The sequence below is a fragment of the Camelina sativa genome, chromosome 14, assembly GCF_030686135.1.
Source record: "Camelina sativa cultivar CO46 ecotype springtype chromosome 14, ASM3068613v1".
Taxonomy (NCBI): Eukaryota; Viridiplantae; Streptophyta; class Magnoliopsida; order Brassicales; family Brassicaceae; genus Camelina; species Camelina sativa.
The window spans coordinates 6,950,630-6,966,785 of NC_141893.1; the positions used below are offsets into that span (position 1 = coordinate 6,950,630).

Sequence of the window (16,156 nt, forward strand, 5' to 3'; positions counted from 1 at the left end):
GACTAAACGAAAAAAAATACTTTTATTACTTTTTTTGAATAGTCAGTCAGTCTTCTGTGTTGGTAGTGGGGGTTAGTAAACACTTTGTGCTCTTGTCTGTGTTCAAGTTTTGGCGTCTCTTTTCAAACATAGAATCTTTTAACAGTTTACGAGATTTTTCATTTTTTGGTTGTTTCTATGATTTTTCTTCTCTCTATTCCCCCACTGATGATTTCTGTAATGGAAGCTTGAGAGTCTTTAAACGGGGGAATTTCTTGCCAACCAAACCCCAGACAAAACCAAAAAAACAGAAACAAGTCTCTCTCTGGTAGAATTTCTAACTATCGGTTTTTAAGGAAAAAGGCTTAAACCTGTTTCGAAAGATTTGCTATTTATCAAATGGGTCTGTGTCATTCGAGAATTGATAAGACCACAAGCAGGAAGGAAACGGGAACATCAAGCACTGCCGTTACTACGGCGGAGAGACAAAGCTCTGGGAGGCTGAGGAGGCCAAGGGATTTACATAGCGGCGGCCAAATCGATGAGATTCAACAACAATTCGTGGGTCGGCTTGTTGGCAATGGTTCAAGTGACATTGCTTGTCTTTACACACAACAAGGCAAAAAAGGAACTAACCAAGACGCCATGCTTGTCTGGGAGGTTCGTTCCTGTCTCTCCTTCTTTGGGAAATTCTGTTTCACTTTCTTTTTTAGGGTTATTGTGTGACTGTGATGAAATGTGGGATTATTTGGTTTTACAAGTTTTGTTATGGTTCACTTATTGAAGAATACTATCGACTTCTTTGTGTTGTTGCAGCTACAAGAACTCTTCTTGTTACTATTTATGTTCTTCTTGTGTTTTTTTTGATGAATCAGCCTTAGTTCAGGTTTTTGATATCTCCTTCTTCTTCAACTTCTTTTCAGAATTTCTGTTCGAGAAGTGATACAGTGTTGTGTGGTGTATTCGATGGACATGGTCCGTTTGGTCATATGGTTTCAAAGAGAGTCCGAGATATGTTACCTTTCACATTATCAACTCAACTTACAACGACTTCAGGGACAGAACAAAGCGGCTCCAAGAATGGCCTCGAGTTTGCTACTTGTGTAGATGAAGAGCAATTGTGTGACTTACAGCAGAGTGAGAAGGACGAGAAGCTACTTCCCGAGATGTATCTCCCGCTGAAACGAGCGTTGCTGAAGACTTGTCAACAGATGGATAAAGAGTTAAAAATGCATCCAACCATCAATTGTTTCTGCAGCGGAACAACTTCTGTCACTGTGATCAAACAGGTGAAAGTCCGGTCACCGGTGATTTACTCCCTCATGTTAACTGCTCTGACTGTTTAGTGTATAACCTTTATAGGGTAAGGATCTGGTGGTGGGAAATATTGGTGACTCGAGAGCCGTTCTTGCCACTATAGACCAAGACAATGCTTTGGTCGCTGTTCAATTGACAATAGACTTAAAACCAGATTTACCAAGTAAGACTCTTCATGTTGTCAGTATTGATCATTTTGGAAACACCAATTCAGTTTTCTTCTCTATGTAAATTACTTCAGGTGAATCAGCAAGAATCCAGAAATGTAGAGGTAGAGTCTTTGCTTTACAAGACGAGCCTGAGGTTGCGCGTGTGTGGTTACCAAACAGCGATTCACCTGGTTTAGCAATGGCTCGAGCTTTTGGGGACTTCTGTCTTAAAGATTACGGTCTAATCTCCGTTCCGGATATTAACTACCATCGACTCACTGAAAGAGATCAGTTCATTATTCTAGCCACAGATGGGGTACATTTCTCATCTTATTCTTCTCACGGGTTATTATCGAAATCTTTGGAGCTAAAGTGTCTGTTATGCTAGGTATGGGATGTTTTGTCGAACAAACAAGCTGTTGATATAGTGACTTCAGCTCCTAGTCGAAACACCGCGGCTCGTGCTCTAGTCGACACAGCAGTTCGAGCATGGAGGCTGAAGTATCCTACTTCCAAGAATGATGACTGTGCTGTAGTATGCCTCTTTCTTGAAGATTCTCCAGCAGAAGCGTCAACTGAAGTTTCAGAGTCCGTTAATCATTCACACAAAGAGTCTACAGAGAGTGTCACCATCACAGTAAACAAAGATGCTGACAAGAAGGAAGAGACTGCAGTAGAAACAGATGAGATCATACCGGTTTTGGAGATAAGAGAAGATAAGACGCCTGAGAGTTGCAGGACTGAGTCCAAGAAGACAACACTCGCCGAGTGTATATCGGTTAAGGATGATGAAGAGTGGTCGGCGTTGGACGGATTGACGAGAGTCAATAGTCTTTTAAGCATTCCCAGGTTCTTCTCTGGCGAGCTAAGATCAAGTAGCTGGAGAAAATGGTTGTGAGTCAACAAATCCAAAAAGTGATCAAACAAGCAATCACTGATTTTCATTTCATGATTGGTTTTCTTTCCATTGATGACATGAAAATCAGTTTTAACGAATGTCACAACATGCTATTTGTTTCATACAGTGAAGCCAAGTTTCCTCGTGGAAGAACAAGTCTCATATAGTTTGCCTGGTTCATTTCTAGATTAGTTTTTGTCTCTGCATTTTACTTGCTACCACTTAATCTTTTTTCAGACAGCAAATGGCGAAAAATGCACACATTACATATAGTTTTAAAGGGTTTTTGCAACATAAGAGAAACGAAAACTGCACACATTACATATACTATTATTAAGGGCTCTTGCAACAGAAGAGAATTGAAAAGCTCAACCACAAATGTGGAATGAGGAAATACATTGGAATCATTCACAGAGAGAGGAGAGGCCAGTGACCTACAGAGAAACTCAAAAGTTCTCGGGTGTTGGTATTACAGATACTTAACCAACAGCCATATTACAACAGCAAGACCGACGATCCCCAGCACTGACAAGAGCATTGCCATGCAAGAACAACCACTTTTCATATTCTTATTCATGACAGCAAGCTGCTTCTGCACTCTCTGTAATAAATAGGAAACGATCGCACAGAACAGATCAATGTCTTTAATTAGTCAGTAGCTTAGCATAACGTGGTTATTGGCTTAGCAAACCCAAAACAGATAACCAATAGACCAATGTTACTCCCGTTTGAGATCAATTACATCATGTATGAACCAACTACAGCTTGGGATACCGAAGTAATTTGTTGAAATATATAAGAGTTGAAGTAATATATTACCTTTAAGCGAGAGTCAGTAACATCCACATGGTAATCCAAGTCATCCTGCATAAAGGAATATCCAGATGTGTCATGACCAGGAAATCCAAATCAAGGCAAAGCAATAAAAAAGAAAGACTGAGACATACAATAAGCCTAGTCTGCAAGTCAAGCTCTTCACCAACAGCCATAGCAATGTGTTTTGTACTCATGACTGTCTCCTCCAATTTCTCAAGTCCTTCGTCTTGTTCTAGTCACATGGAAATGAACATATTCAAGAAACAAACTAATACAGAAGTCAACATCTGTATTATGAAAAAAGAGAATACCTCTCATAACTTGTCGTTGATACCCAACAATGCCTTGGTTATCCATGCCAGTCACTCTGCTCATGGAATCATCAGGCTTAATTTCAGGTCCAAGCAAGCTGTCTCTATTGGCAAAGTTTGACATGTTCAAAGCATTCGCCATCTGGTTTGCTTTTGACCTCAAATTCCCGACCATATCCTTGCGCCGGTTCATCTCTTTCTCCGAACTGTGTCAGTAAAGTAAATGAATTCAGATTTGACAAAGATGAGATTAAATACTAAACTTACAAAAAAAAAAAAAAGTGTCTTAGTTTTTTTTACAGATCAGGATTAATGGCTTACATAGGTTTTCCATGAACTTGAGCAAGAAGAGACTGCAGACTGTCTAATTTGGTTCCGAACATGGTGATCTTTCTTCGTATAGCTGAAGCACGACGCTGAGCATCAGGCCCTGTTTCAGCTGATGAACTTCTTTCTGACATCATTCCATTTATCTCCTCTGAAAGTTTTAAAGCCTCGTTGTATGCTTTCATCCATGAATCCGACGAAGACCCCATTGACCTGATTCCTATATCAATTTTAAAAAAAACTAATCAAAGCCAATAATATACCAACTACATTCAAAAAAAGATTCTAACTTGATCAACGATGCATGTAGAAGATGCAACAGAAACAACAAAGATACACAACTTGATCCAGAATCAGGGTAGATCGGAGCGATTCAGCAACAGCCTATATCTCAAATCAATGCTCTATGATTGACCTATATAATAACATGGTTCAAAAAAATCGAATTGCTTACCAAGAAACTAATAAGACCTCTGATTCAATCACGGCGATCGTATTGTGTAAAGAGATCAGCTTGTCGGATTCTGACTCTGTAGTCGCCGAACCACCGTGAATCGGAGGAAATGGAGTCACGCACCGTCGAAAGAAGAAGATAAAGATGAAGATGAAGTAAAACGACGCCGTTTATGAAATTGCGATCGTTTAAAGTTAGGGGTTAAATAAATTATCTAAGAAAGTTAAGGGTTAAGAAACATAAAACATGTAATAAAGAAAGGATCAAATAAATATTATTTGGATATTTTCGACCCATAAATAATTGATGGATCTATCCACAATCCAAATCGATTGTCCCATGCTTGACCTCTTTGTTGTGTTCTGTCTCTCTTTCGTCGTCCTCGGGTCTTTTAATTATTTTCCAGAGTTCCTCTCTCAGTGTGCTTGCTTCAATTATAGATAGATCGGTCTGATTTGAGTTTCTGACTCGATTCTTTCTGATATCGTTAATGGCGTTTCGTTTCCGGGAAAGTGGTAGATTTTGAAGAAAGGGTAATTTTTTTAGTGTTCTAAGGCAATTTCGAGAAGGGGATCGCAGAATACATTACAACAATCTCTCAAGTTCGATTTATGTAAGTTTGCTCTCTAATTTTGTTTCTTGTACATAATTAAAATCTAAATCTTTTACCTTTTTATCTCTTTGATTGAAAATTACGTTAAAAAAATTTGATTTTTTTTTTCTAAGACAGTGATTGAATTTTTCATTATTGATTGAAAGAGGTTTGATCGTTAGTGGGTGTGAATTGTTGTTTTCAGGGAGTGGGTAGAGCAGTCTATAATCCCAGGTTTACCAGATGATTTGGCTTTGAGATGTATAGCGAAGCTTTCTCATGGGTATCATGGAGTGCTCGAGTGTGTTTCCAGAGGCTGGAGAGATTTACTTCGTAGCGTTGATTATTCATGCTATAAAGCTAGAAATGGATGGTCAGGGAGCTGGTTGTTTGTGTTGACAGAACGTTCTAAGAACCAATGGGTTGCTTATGATCCTGAAGCTGATCGATGGCATCCTTTGCCTAGAACTAGAGCTGTTCAAGATGGCTGGCATCATTCTGGTTTTGCCTGTGTTTGTGTTTCCAATTGTCTTCTTGTGATTGGGGGTTGCTATGCTCCTTCTGTGTCATCTTTTCCTCATCAGAAGCCTGTTGTCACTAAAGATGTCATGCGGTTTGATCCGTTTAAGAAAGAATGGAAAATTGTTGCTAGTATGCGAACTCCACGGACTCACTTTGCTTGTACTGCTGTCTCTGGCAAGGTTTATGTTGCTGGAGGTCGCAATTTAACCCATTCCAGGGGAATTCCATCTGCTGAGGTTTATGATCCTGTGGCCGATAGGTACTTTGTATTCTCCTCTATTCTTGTGTAATATCTGGTGTAGTAATAGAACCTCCACAAGATATTATTTTTGGTTTAAGTTTTCTTATTTTGAACTTGAGAAACTATCAATTGGAGTCTGACATAGCAGTATTGCAGATGGGAGGAATTACCAGCAATGCCTAGACCACAGATGGACTGCTCCGGGTTATCGTACAGAGGGTGCTTTCATGTTCTGAGTGACCAGGTGGGATTTGCCGAGCAAAATTCATCTGAAGTTTTAAACCCAATAGACATGACTTGGTCCACTGTGGAGGATGTCTGGCCTTTCTCTAGAGCCATGCAGTTTGCTGTTCAGGTCATGAAAAATGATCGTGTGTACACAATTGTTGATTGGGGAGAAAGCTTGATTAAGACCAGGGATACAGATGATGGGGAATGGTATGATATTGGTTCAGTTCCTTCTGTTGTTCTTCCTAATCATCCGAGAGAGTTAGAGGCCTTTGGATATGGGTTTGCAGCTCTAAGGGATGAACTCTATGTTATAGGAGGCAAGGTCCTTAAATGGGAAGAATCAGGGGCAGGGAGATTTGACATTGTTAGATTGCCCGTTGTGAGGGTATGTAACCCTTTGGATAGGCCTCTGAATTGGAGAGAGACCAAACCAATGTGCATTCCTGCCGGTGGGTCCATCGTTGGTTGTGTATCCTTGGAAGAATCTTTTCCGCCTTAACCAAGGTGATTTAATCTCTCTGGATGTATATAATTGTTACAGTCGATTCTTTGATTGTTGCGTATTTCTAGTAAGGCTACCAAAACACTCTCTCAAATTTTTTTCTTTCTGCTGTAGCTGTCTAATATTCATGGAATGTCTGAGTGTGTTCCTTCTCTGCAAAAGACCTTGGTCCCGTTGTCAAAGTGGAAGCCTCTGCTGTTATACTCATTGCACAGACAACTGGACATGGAGCTAACTGGAAACCGTGTGGGTGTAACCAGTTGTTTTTAAGGGAAGTAGTTACCGGAGAAGTCACCCTGCATTTATCTTCCGGGTAAAACGCTTCCACTTTTACTCATATATGGAATTAAACTTGTACATAATAAGATTCATGTTATGTCAATGTATTTGAGTGTCAGTAAACTTTACTTTTGTTATGTATCCATTTGACCTGCACTGAGGTGTATCATTTGTATAGACCAAACACGTGGAAGATAAATTAAAGATACAAACAGTTGCTTCTTTTCTAGCCTCGTTTGTTTCCTAGATTTGCTAATAAAGTCTTATCAAATTCAAATTTAAGGGCTAGTAGATAAAGTTATTGAGAAAATTCACACAAGCAATACGATTCTCAAGTTTGATTGTGCATCATTGAAGTATTATATATATTGTAAGGTGAAGAATTATCCAGTCACTGCGTCTTGTGAGGCATGAGTGGCTTTGAGTCCAGTGATAATGACTTGTTTTCAACAACTATGTTTGGAGAAGAGTAATTAAGTGACATAGAGTCGGGTACTGCAATCTGGATGTGTGCAAACTCTTCACCATTCTGTGCTTTGAACTGAGGGTCTTTTCTCTTAGATTGAATCCTATCTAGTTCAATAAAGACATCTCTCATGGTAGGGCGATGTTGTGAGTTCAAACTCAGACACCTTCTTGCAAGTTTGGCTACTGCAAGGACCTCTTCTCGATCACAATCCTCCTTGATGCGAGCATCGAGAATCTCATGAAGTCTGTCATTTCTCATGGCTTCGAGGAAGTAAGCACCCAACATCCTGACTTCTTGCCGCCTCAGAAGAGAGACAGGTTTTTCTCCGGTCAAGAGCTCAATGAGCAAAACCCCAAAGCTGTAGACGTCACTCTTCCCTGTGAAGTGGCTTGACTGAAGGTACTCTGGGTCTACATATCCAATTGTTCCTTGCACTATTGTTGTCAAGTGAGTATCATCCAGAGGAACAGATCTCGAAATTCCAAAATCTGACACTTTTGCACGGTGCTTTTCATCCAATAAGATATTTGTTGACTTGACATCTCTGTGATAGATTGGGACAGAAGCGGCTGAATGCAGGTAGGAGAGGGCATCTGAGACTTCACAGGAAATGCGGAGTCGAACTTCCCAAGTCATTGGGAAATCCTCCGATGGACTGTGAAGATGATCAAAAAGGTTGCAGTTGGGGATGAACTCATACACTAACACAGGCACCTCTGTCTCTAGACAACATCCTAAGATCTTGACAACATTTCGGTGGTTGATCTGTGACAAAAGGATGATCTCATTGATGAATTCCTCAAGATTCTCTTCTTCCAATGCTTTGGACTTCTTGACAGCGACAATCATTCCATCTTCCAACATTCCTTTGTAAACTGTACCTTGGCCGCCTTGCCCTAGTATTCTGCTCGCATTGAATTTATCTGTTGCCTTCTCCAGTTCATTAGAGCTGAACAGTTTTGTTCTATTGACACTGCCTTGAAGAAAGGATGTTTGTTGTTGTAACAAAAGACCTCCATTTCGTTTGAAGAACTTCCTCTTCTGCTTGGTTGCTTTCCGCTTTCTAATAACGTTGCATAGAAACCACATTCCAACGACCGAAAGCAACAGTCCAGAACTTAGAGTTCCACCTGCGTTTGTAAGTTGAACTTTTCAGTTTTGATCTAGAAACCTAATGGGATAATGGGATAATGCGATAACATTATACTATTAACTTACTTACCCAAAATTGCTGGCCAAGTTTTCTCACATCTGAATGATCCACGAACATTCACACACTTGTTCTTTCCACAGTTATTTTGATGTGGAATGCTGCATTCATCAATATCTTACAGAAAAAAAAAACTACTTACAGAAAACTAGACCACGCTCAAGCTCTTCATTCAATCAAAGAAGGAAGTTGATACATACCTTGACATCCATGAGGAATGTAGGGATTTCCTTCGTAGCCAGTTAAACACGAACACTCATAATTGTCTTCAGCAAATGTTTTCGGCTGGCATAGCGAACCATCAGAAGTCATGGAGGCAAGATTAAGATGCCACTCGAGCTCCATTATTGCGTAATCACGGTACTCCGGTAATTCAGGAGGCGTGAACAAGTACCTTGACAAGGTGGATTGTGACAAGAAGGCAACCTGACATCCTTCTTTACTTGGTTCCATTTTCTCTACGGTTGCATAAAACTCTTGAAGATGAGATGGTATATTCATCTGACAGCATTTGTAACCAACACAACTCGTGTTAGCTCCTTGGTAAGACCGTATCTCATTCCCACATGTCGTCTTACATCCCACAATTTGTAAACCCGTGGGATTTAGAAACGCCTTGTTGTTGCATCCAACAGCTGTAAACTTGTTATTCTCTGATATGTAGAATGGACTCTCAGTCAGATTCAAAGACGACGATGAATCACCATATCTGCTGGGACAACCCGTATGCATTAATGGACTCTGAATGTAAAACCTGTTGTATACCGACATGGAGAAGAAGTTTCCAAGGTTGAAGGAAGTAACTTCCCGTTGGATCCCTGGCAGGAAAAGTATTTGTTGTTGGTCTGATGATGATGAGCTTTTGCAGACAACCTTGAACCATTTGTTCTTGTAACAACCTTTGCCTATCCCAAAAGGGTAGGGGACTTTAACATCTCCGCAATGGTCTCTGCAATTACGAAGTGCAAGAGGGAAAGTAGAAGCAGCTGCATATTCACAGATTCGAAACAGAAGCATAGCAATAAAGAAACGTTTCAAATCACAACCCATTCTCTCTCTCTCTCTCTCTCTCTCTCTCTCAGGAGTCAGAAGTTCTGTTCAGGCCTTCAGGGGTTCAGGCACATATCTCTCTAACACAGATAAGTCAAGAGTCAACCGTTTTACTATTCTATTTTTACATGTTACATCAACGAAGACCTTGACCCATATGATTGAGGTTGAGGCTACAATTTAAATTCGTAGTGGGCTCCCATAGATACACCAGAAACCACGAAAAAGAGGATAATGTTTCTTGTCAAAAAAAAAGAAAAAAGAAAAATCCCCAAAGATATTCATGATGAGCCTCTTCAACGAAGCACTGAGTTTTACTGTGGTATAATTTGTTCATTTACCTCAACCTCAAAACAGACGAAGATGATGCTCTGACTCCTCGATTAAGTAGTACGTTGCCTTTCACATTTATACATACAAAGAAGATCAAGACTTGGCTGATTATTACAGTTTCGATTTACCTAGCTTCTCTGAGGTTACAAAAGATTGTGTCAGGAAGTTCTTGGTCTCTGCAGCCAATGACGACCAGAGATCCGTAGTTGTGATGAAAATGAGCAAGCTTGTGTTTTCGTTGTTGAGCGGAGGTGTCTTCAAGAAGAATCAAATAGATTCTGTTTGGCATTATCAACTGAAAGTTCCCCAGTTTGGCTCGTATTCCTTAATAAGAATCAAACCATAATATACTTTTTATTCAGTTTTGTCGCACCTTTTGGTAACTTGTCTCAGCCTCCAACCCTCGAATTGTGTTTTCTTTGTTCTTTTCCTTTAGAAGTACGGAACTATGGACTTTTTACGTTTAGGCTCAATGGGTAATATGGATTTACTCCATTAATTCCATAATGGGCCTAAAATTCGATATCGAACTAATCCATATCCAACCAAAATTGGCAACGCGGACCAATCTATCTATAAGATTTTTTTTCTTCATAATTTCATCTTTTGTACAAGACCAGAGTGATTAATTACTTTAGTTTTTTTACTAGTTGAGGCTGAAAAGCTCATGAAGACTAATGATTTTATGGACATATTAATGCAAATACTTCATTATAAGATTGGAATACAGTATATAATAGTTTTAGCTGTTCTTATTAAAAAATCTCCGAAACAGAATCCAATGCATATTGAAATGGAATCACATAGTGAGGGAAGGAAGAAAAAAAAAGAAACATTACATGAAGGATAAAAAAAGAAAAAAGAAAAGAAGAGAAACTTAAAAAGTAAGGAAAATGAGAATGAAAGTATCATCATCCGCACGTTGTATTGTATTTAAAAAATTCAGTTGAGAGTCATTCATTTTAGGATCTGATGATATTGAGAGTCCCATTTAATGCAAAAAACCGTATAACATAAGCTACGGGGGGGGAGGGGAGACTTGATTCCATGCTTCTCACTTACTCTTTCTTAAATTCTTTCTTCATCTCGTCCGTCTATTCTCCCTTTACATCCAATGTATCTACGGTTCTCGTCTCTTCTGGTTTTTAAAGCATACCGAGTCACACGGCCTCGAACCATTTACACTACTATACAAAAATAAAAAACTTTTTTGGTCAATTTTTTTTGTTTTTTTAATAGAATTCTTTAAACGGATTTATCATTTTTGAGTAAGCTACGAGGAAACCTAGAGAGAAACTGAGAGAAACAAAAACAAAGAAAAAGGGTTTTGATGAGATTTGAACATAGAGAAGATGTTTTCTTTTGTTGTTGTTGCTAGCTCTCACAATCCTTCTTGAGTTTTTTTTTTTTTTCTTTTTTTTTCTAATTTATTTCTCACCGCACCGCTTCATCAAGCTCTCACATTTTTTTTTGGTGGGTATTGTTCTTTCTTCAAGCATTATATTTTTTGTCTGGAGCTTATTTTTTATAGATGTGATTATGGCCTAAATCTTTCAAATCGAGCTAGGGTTTTGGTTTTTCCTTAAATTACTTCTATTGAGGTTTTTGGATTCATTGATGTTGTTAGGTTGCGGTCTTAAAGTTTCAATCTTTGGTAGGAAAAAAGCTTGCTTTTGGAGTTTTCTGGTCGGATTATTTCATCTTTAAATCTCTCTAGTATCGGAACAACTTTTGAGTTAAATCTAATAGTATGAATGACTTTTTGATTACTTCTCTGAAGGATTCATTTCTGTCAAAAGCTTATTTGTTTCTTTCCATGGTTTTCATTTCAGCTCAAATATCTGGGAGTGGAGGTTTGTGGCGGTATCGCCTACAGTCTCTGAAGCAATTTGGCATCTTTAGCAGTGATTCTTTATAGTTCCTCCAGTATGTCAGATTCTTGTTACAGGTGCTGTCAATTAGAATAATTTGAAGCACTGTTGTTGTTGTTGTGATGGATAGAAACAGACCACAGCATCCGTTCCAGCAACACCCCATGGAACCTGGTTATGTTAATTATAATGACCCTGTCCCTCAAGGATTTACCCCTGATCAGACGGGTGTCACCAATGCAAATGTCCGACCTCCCAATACGAATGCTTCTGATGTTAAGCCTGGGCTTCATTACTCCATTCAAACAGGGGAGGAATTTTCTCTTGAGTTTCTGCGTGATCGGGTGATTTCTCAAAGGTCTGCGATTCCCATTTCTGCTGGAGATATGAGTTATAATACCACAGGTTATAACGGCCACGCAGGGTCTGAATTTGGTTCAGATGTTTCGAGGATGAGCATGGTAGGAAATGGCATGAGGCAGTATGAGAGACCAAACCCCACGGTTCACGAGTTTGGCAATAAACTTGGACATATCCATTCAGCACCAGAAGCTTCATTACGCCAAGATAGAAGTTTAGGAAATTTTCATGGATATGCATCTTCTTCTGCCTCAGGTAGTATAACTGCAAAGGTTAAAGTCCTTTGTAGCTTTGGTGGGAAAATACTTCCACGTCCTGGTGATTCAAAGCTTAGATATGTTGGAGGTGAAACACACATTATTTCCATAAGAAAGGACATATCTTGGCAGGAGCTCAGGCAAAAGGTTCTTGAAATCTACTACCGGACTCATGTTGTGAAGTATCAACTTCCTGGTGAAGATCTTGACGCCTTGGTGTCTGTATCATGTGACGAAGATCTACAGAATATGATGGAGGAGTATAATGAGATGGAAACCCGTGGGGGTTCGCAAAAGCTTAGAATGTTTCTCTTCTCTGTTAGTGATTTGGATGGTGCTCTTTTGGGGGTTAACAAAAATGATGTTGACTCTGAGTTCCAGTATGTTGTAGCTGTAAACGACATGGACCTTGGATCAAGAAGCAACTCAACCCTTAATGGCATGGACAGCTCTTCTGCAAACAATTTAGCTGAGCTGGATGTCAGGAACACTGAGGGAATCAATGGTGTTGGCCCTTCGCAGTTAACCGGGGTAGATTTCCAACAATCCTCTATACAGTATTCTGATTCTGCTCCACCTAGCTCTTTTAGTAAGTATCCTCAATCTATTCCACACAATGGTGCATTTCAGTTTCAGCAAGCTGTTCCACCAAATGCTACTCTTCAGTATGCCCAGTCCATTCCACCAAGTCCGTCTATTCAGTACCCTCAATCTATTCTACCAAATTCAACTCTCCAGTATCCACAATCGATCTCCTCCGGCTCTTATGGAATATACCCACAATATTATGGAGAAAGAGAGCAATTTCCAATGCAGCATCATGATCACAATTCTTCAAATTACTCTATTCCCATGCCTTTCCAAGGGCAGCCATACCCTCACCCTGGCATTACACAGCAAAACGCACCAGTTCAGGTAGAGGAACCAAACATAAAACCAGAGACGAAAGCTTGTGATTATGTGGAGCCTGAAATTCGTCAAATTGTGGCAAATAATCGCCAGAATCCTCCTCAAGCGGATGATACTGAGGTTAAGAATAGGGAGGCATCAGTTACAACAACTGTACCTAGCCAGGATGCTGTACATATGTTGCCCCCAAGAAGAGACACACGGCAGAACAATCCTGTGAAGCCTTCCACCTACCGTGATGCTGTTATTACTGAGCAGGTTCCTGTATCCGGTGAAGATGATCAGCTTTCAACATCAAGTGGTACCTGTGGTCTTAATCATACCGACTCTGAGTCGAATCTAATTGATCTTGATTATCCAGAACCATTACAGCCCACCCGGAGGGTATATCGTTCGGAGAGGATACCTCGTGAACAGTTAGAAATGCTAAACCGCTTGTCAAAGTCTGATGACTCACTTGGTTCTCAGTTCTTAATGTCTCATTCACAAGCTAACACTGGACAGCAAGAACCAGCAAAAGAAGCAGCGGGTAAATCACATGAAGATTCCCATATTGTTAATGATGTGGAATATATCTCTGGAAAAGTAGGGGCATCAAATGAAACCTTGGACAAAAGAAACGTCAGTGGTGGAGGTATTGAGACTGAAGCTCATAACTTGAGCCATGTAGACACAGAAATGAGCCATGATATCCCTGAAAAGCAAACTTCTTCAGGTGTTCTTATTGATATCAATGACAGGTTCCCTCAGGACTTCCTTTCTGAAATATTCGCAAAGGCACTCTCTGATGATATGCCATCAGATGCCAACCCATATCAGCATGATGGAGCTGGTGTTAGCTTGAATGTAGAAAATCATGATCCTAAAAATTGGTCTTATTTTCGGAACCTTGCTGAGGAACAGTTTAGCGATAGGGATGTTGCTTATATTGACCGAACCCCTGGCTTTCCATCTGACATGGAAGATGGTGGAGAGATTGCCAGATTGAACCACGTTGCTCCGCTGACTAGAGATGGAATTTCAACAGAACCCCGTGTGGATCCTCAGCTGAATGTCACAGAGAGTGAGGAATTTGATGCTATGGTTGAGAATTTAAGGACGTCAGACTGTGAACATGAGGTATAAGGTTCTGGTAGATTTGATTTCACGATTCAAAAACCATGAGTATACTAATAATGATGAGTGTTTGGTAGGATGAAAAGGCAGAAACAAGAAACGCTGGACTTCCCCCAGTTGGCCCGTCTCTGGCAGATTACGACACGAGTGGCTTGCAGGTATGATACACTATAAATTCTTATACCTGATAGAAGTTTTACTTGTCTGCATGAGAAAAAGGAAAGTAATTTTTATTTCTTTAAGTTTCAGATTGTTCGAAGAATCAAACATAGTATATTAACCCCTGTTTGGCATATACAATAATTTTTCTGCTTCTAGTCTCCTTCTGTGACTCTTCTAATCTTATGTTTCTAGATCATTATGAATGACGACCTTGAGGAGCTAAAGGAGCTTGGTTCTGGCACATTCGGTACAGTGTATCATGGGAAATGGAGAGGATCAGATGTTGCCATCAAAAGGATAAAGAAGAGTTGCTTCGCTGGCCGATCATCTGAGCAAGAAAGATTAGTAAGTGTTTCTGCATTTTCTTCTGAAATTTTTACCTTTGGGCATATGTGGTATAAGGATTGCTTATGAATACCTTTTTTGTTTGCTAGACTGGTGAATTCTGGGGAGAAGCTGAAATTCTTTCAAAGCTTCATCATCCGAATGTGGTTGCATTTTATGGTGTTGTAAAAGATGGACCTGGCGCAACATTGGCTACTGTAACAGAGTACATGGTTGATGGTTCTCTAAGACATGTTCTACTCAGGAAAGATAGGTACAAATCTCTCTTATAATGATTATGTGTTTTCCTATTTGATGAACGGCTAAAGATTATTTGCTTTTTCATTTTTATATTATCAGACACCTGGATCGCCGTAAGAGACTAATCATTGCCATGGATGCTGCCTTTGGAATGGAATATTTGCACGCCAAAAACATTGTTCACTTCGATTTGAAATGTGACAATTTACTTGTGAACCTCAAAGATCCTTCTCGCCCAATCTGCAAGGTAAAAAATTCGTTCATATGATGTCGATGAACAAAAATTTTGTACATACACTTCACACGCTTGTTCTTCCTCAAGGTTGGTGATTTCGGTTTGTCGAAAATTAAAAGAAATACATTGGTATCTGGTGGTGTACGTGGAACCCTACCATGGATGGCACCAGAGCTTCTCAATGGTAGCAGCAGCAAAGTTTCAGAGAAGGTAAAAAAATGTTTTCATAGTGAATATAAAGAACGGGAACAAAACCAAATCGAGTTATAACTGGTTTCGCCTGCAGGTCGATGTCTTCTCTTTCGGTATAGTCTTGTGGGAGATTCTAACCGGAGAGGAACCATATGCTAATATGCACTACGGTGCTATAATAGGTGCGTGTTTTAACCAACCTATAAGCTTCGGTTTTTCCTGCCCATTCCTGTTTTTAGTTCAGATTTATTTGGTGTATGAAATATAGAAACTGAATACCATTCCGCTCATGTTGATTCATTTATGGTTTTGGTTGGGTTTGAGTTTTTACGTTGAAGGATTACAAAAAAAAACATGAGGTTATAGTCAGCCTATTTTCTATTACATCTCGGTCTTCTTGCTCATAAATTTAACGGGTTGAACCCAGGTGGGATAGTGAACAACACACTGAGGCCGACCATACCGAGCTACTGTGATTCGGACTGGCGAATATTAATGGAGGAGTGTTGGGCGCCTAACCCAACAGCACGGCCATCCTTCACAGAGATAGCTGGTCGGTTACGTGTTATGTCAACTGCAGCTACTTCGAACCAATCCAAACCACCAGCTCACAAGGCTTCAAAGTGAAACAGAGTCGATATTTTATAGGTTTCTCTAGACTCTTTCCAAGTGTTTTGGGGTGAGGAGGGAGATATTTGTTGACCCTTTTCTCCTTTCCCTTTTTTTTTTATACCAAAAAACCATAAACAAAATAAATAATAAATTTGTTTTTTTCTCGCTAATGTGGCA

The 16,156-nt window shown here is 39.7% G+C and overlaps 5 protein-coding genes across 9 annotated transcripts; 3 read left to right on the forward strand and 2 right to left on the reverse strand.

Annotated features, from left to right (window-relative positions):
• The first annotated feature begins 48 nt into the window (after positions 1 to 48).
• On the forward strand, positions 49 to 2,535 carry LOC104740308 (putative protein phosphatase 2C 6). The gene is made up of 5 exons (XM_010460858.3): positions 49 to 639; positions 903 to 1,268; positions 1,342 to 1,459; positions 1,538 to 1,761; positions 1,834 to 2,535. Exons 1-5 carry the CDS (start codon positions 379 to 381, stop codon positions 2,341 to 2,343), a joined length of 1,479 nt encoding a protein of 492 aa, XP_010459160.1. The 5' UTR covers positions 49 to 378; the 3' UTR covers positions 2,344 to 2,535.
• A 53-nt stretch (positions 2,536 to 2,588) lies between these two features.
• Positions 2,589 to 4,555, reverse strand: LOC104740307 (syntaxin-51). The gene is made up of 6 exons (XM_010460857.3): positions 4,252 to 4,555; positions 3,792 to 4,017; positions 3,471 to 3,676; positions 3,291 to 3,391; positions 3,163 to 3,207; positions 2,589 to 2,944 (listed from the first exon to the last, which is right to left on the reverse strand). Exons 2-6 carry the CDS (start codon positions 4,004 to 4,006, stop codon positions 2,813 to 2,815), a joined length of 699 nt encoding a protein of 232 aa, XP_010459159.2. The 5' UTR covers positions 4,007 to 4,017; positions 4,252 to 4,555; the 3' UTR covers positions 2,589 to 2,812.
• Positions 4,532 to 6,840, forward strand: LOC104740311 (F-box/kelch-repeat protein At1g16250). 2 transcript variants are annotated; one of them, XR_015580911.1, is made up of 5 exons: positions 4,724 to 4,864; positions 5,049 to 5,624; positions 5,763 to 6,044; positions 6,152 to 6,341; positions 6,454 to 6,840. XR_015580911.1 is itself a non-coding variant. In XM_010460860.3 (4 exons), coding segments are annotated over exons 1-3 (1,152 nt in total). In that variant the 5' UTR covers positions 4,532 to 4,862; the 3' UTR covers positions 6,337 to 6,341; positions 6,454 to 6,840. The 2 variants fall into 2 exon arrangements, 1 of the variants encoding a protein (XP_010459162.1); XM_010460860.3 differs by having other exon boundaries at positions 4,532 to 4,864; positions 5,763 to 6,341.
• A 26-nt stretch (positions 6,841 to 6,866) lies between these two features.
• On the reverse strand, positions 6,867 to 10,108 carry LOC104740309 (wall-associated receptor kinase-like 8). Its single transcript, XM_010460859.3, has 3 exons — positions 8,498 to 10,108; positions 8,310 to 8,414; positions 6,867 to 8,217 (listed from the first exon to the last, which is right to left on the reverse strand). Exons 1-3 carry the CDS (start codon positions 9,345 to 9,347, stop codon positions 7,010 to 7,012), a joined length of 2,163 nt encoding a protein of 720 aa, XP_010459161.2. The 5' UTR covers positions 9,348 to 10,108; the 3' UTR covers positions 6,867 to 7,009.
• A 536-nt stretch (positions 10,109 to 10,644) lies between these two features.
• LOC109124743 (RAF-like serine/threonine-protein kinase 20) lies at positions 10,645 to 16,149 on the forward strand. Of its 4 annotated transcripts, none has more exons than XM_087486536.1 (10): positions 10,862 to 11,153; positions 11,513 to 11,986; positions 12,017 to 14,196; positions 14,271 to 14,351; positions 14,548 to 14,700; positions 14,790 to 14,953; positions 15,040 to 15,187; positions 15,263 to 15,385; positions 15,462 to 15,549; positions 15,795 to 16,149. In XM_087486536.1, the coding sequence occupies exons 2-10, from the start codon at positions 11,674 to 11,676 to the stop codon at positions 15,992 to 15,994; spliced, it is 3,450 nt and encodes a 1,149-aa protein (XP_087342662.1). In that variant the 5' UTR covers positions 10,862 to 11,153; positions 11,513 to 11,673; the 3' UTR covers positions 15,995 to 16,149. The 4 variants fall into 4 exon arrangements, with proteins under 4 accessions (XP_087342659.1, XP_087342662.1, XP_087342661.1 ...); XM_087486535.1 differs by adding an exon at positions 11,308 to 11,428 and having other exon boundaries at positions 10,867 to 11,153; positions 11,513 to 14,196; XM_087486534.1 differs by adding an exon at positions 11,308 to 11,366 and having other exon boundaries at positions 10,887 to 11,153; positions 11,513 to 14,196.
• The last annotated feature ends 7 nt before the right edge of the window (positions 16,150 to 16,156 follow it).

Bases quoted from the DNA above. Each gene is read 5' to 3' on its own strand.
- LOC104740311 (XM_010460860.3), top strand. The intron at 5,625-5,762 runs GTACTTTGTATT...GCAGTATTGCAG, and splicing joins TATGATCCTGTGGCCGATAG to ATGGGAGGAATTACCAGCAA.
- LOC109124743 (XM_087486533.1), top strand. From the start codon at position 11,674: ATGGATAGAAACAGACCACAGCATCCGTTCCAGCAACACCCCATGGAA. The intron at 14,352-14,547 runs GTATGATACACT...TTATGTTTCTAG, and splicing joins ACGACACGAGTGGCTTGCAG to ATCATTATGAATGACGACCT. The intron at 15,188-15,262 runs GTAAAAAATTCG...TTCTTCCTCAAG, and splicing joins CTTCTCGCCCAATCTGCAAG to GTTGGTGATTTCGGTTTGTC.
- LOC104740308 (XM_010460858.3), top strand. From the start codon at position 379: ATGGGTCTGTGTCATTCGAGAATTGATAAGACCACAAGCAGGAAGGAA. The intron at 1,460-1,537 runs GTAAGACTCTTC...AAATTACTTCAG, and splicing joins CTTAAAACCAGATTTACCAA to GTGAATCAGCAAGAATCCAG. The intron at 1,762-1,833 runs GTACATTTCTCA...CTGTTATGCTAG, and splicing joins TTATTCTAGCCACAGATGGG to GTATGGGATGTTTTGTCGAA.
- LOC104740309 (XM_010460859.3), bottom strand. From the start codon at position 9,347: ATGGGTTGTGATTTGAAACGTTTCTTTATTGCTATGCTTCTGTTTCGA. The intron at 8,415-8,497 runs GTATGTATCAAC...TTTTTCTGTAAG, and splicing joins CATTCCTCATGGATGTCAAG to ATATTGATGAATGCAGCATT. The intron at 8,218-8,309 runs GTAAGTAAGTTA...TTACAAACGCAG, and splicing joins AACTTGGCCAGCAATTTTGG to GTGGAACTCTAAGTTCTGGA.
- LOC104740307 (XM_010460857.3), bottom strand. From the start codon at position 4,006: ATGGGGTCTTCGTCGGATTCATGGATGAAAGCATACAACGAGGCTTTA. The intron at 3,392-3,470 runs GTATTCTCTTTT...CCATGTGACTAG, and splicing joins TCAACGACAAGTTATGAGAG to AACAAGACGAAGGACTTGAG. The intron at 3,208-3,290 runs GTATGTCTCAGT...TCCTTTATGCAG, and splicing joins ACTTGCAGACTAGGCTTATT to GATGACTTGGATTACCATGT.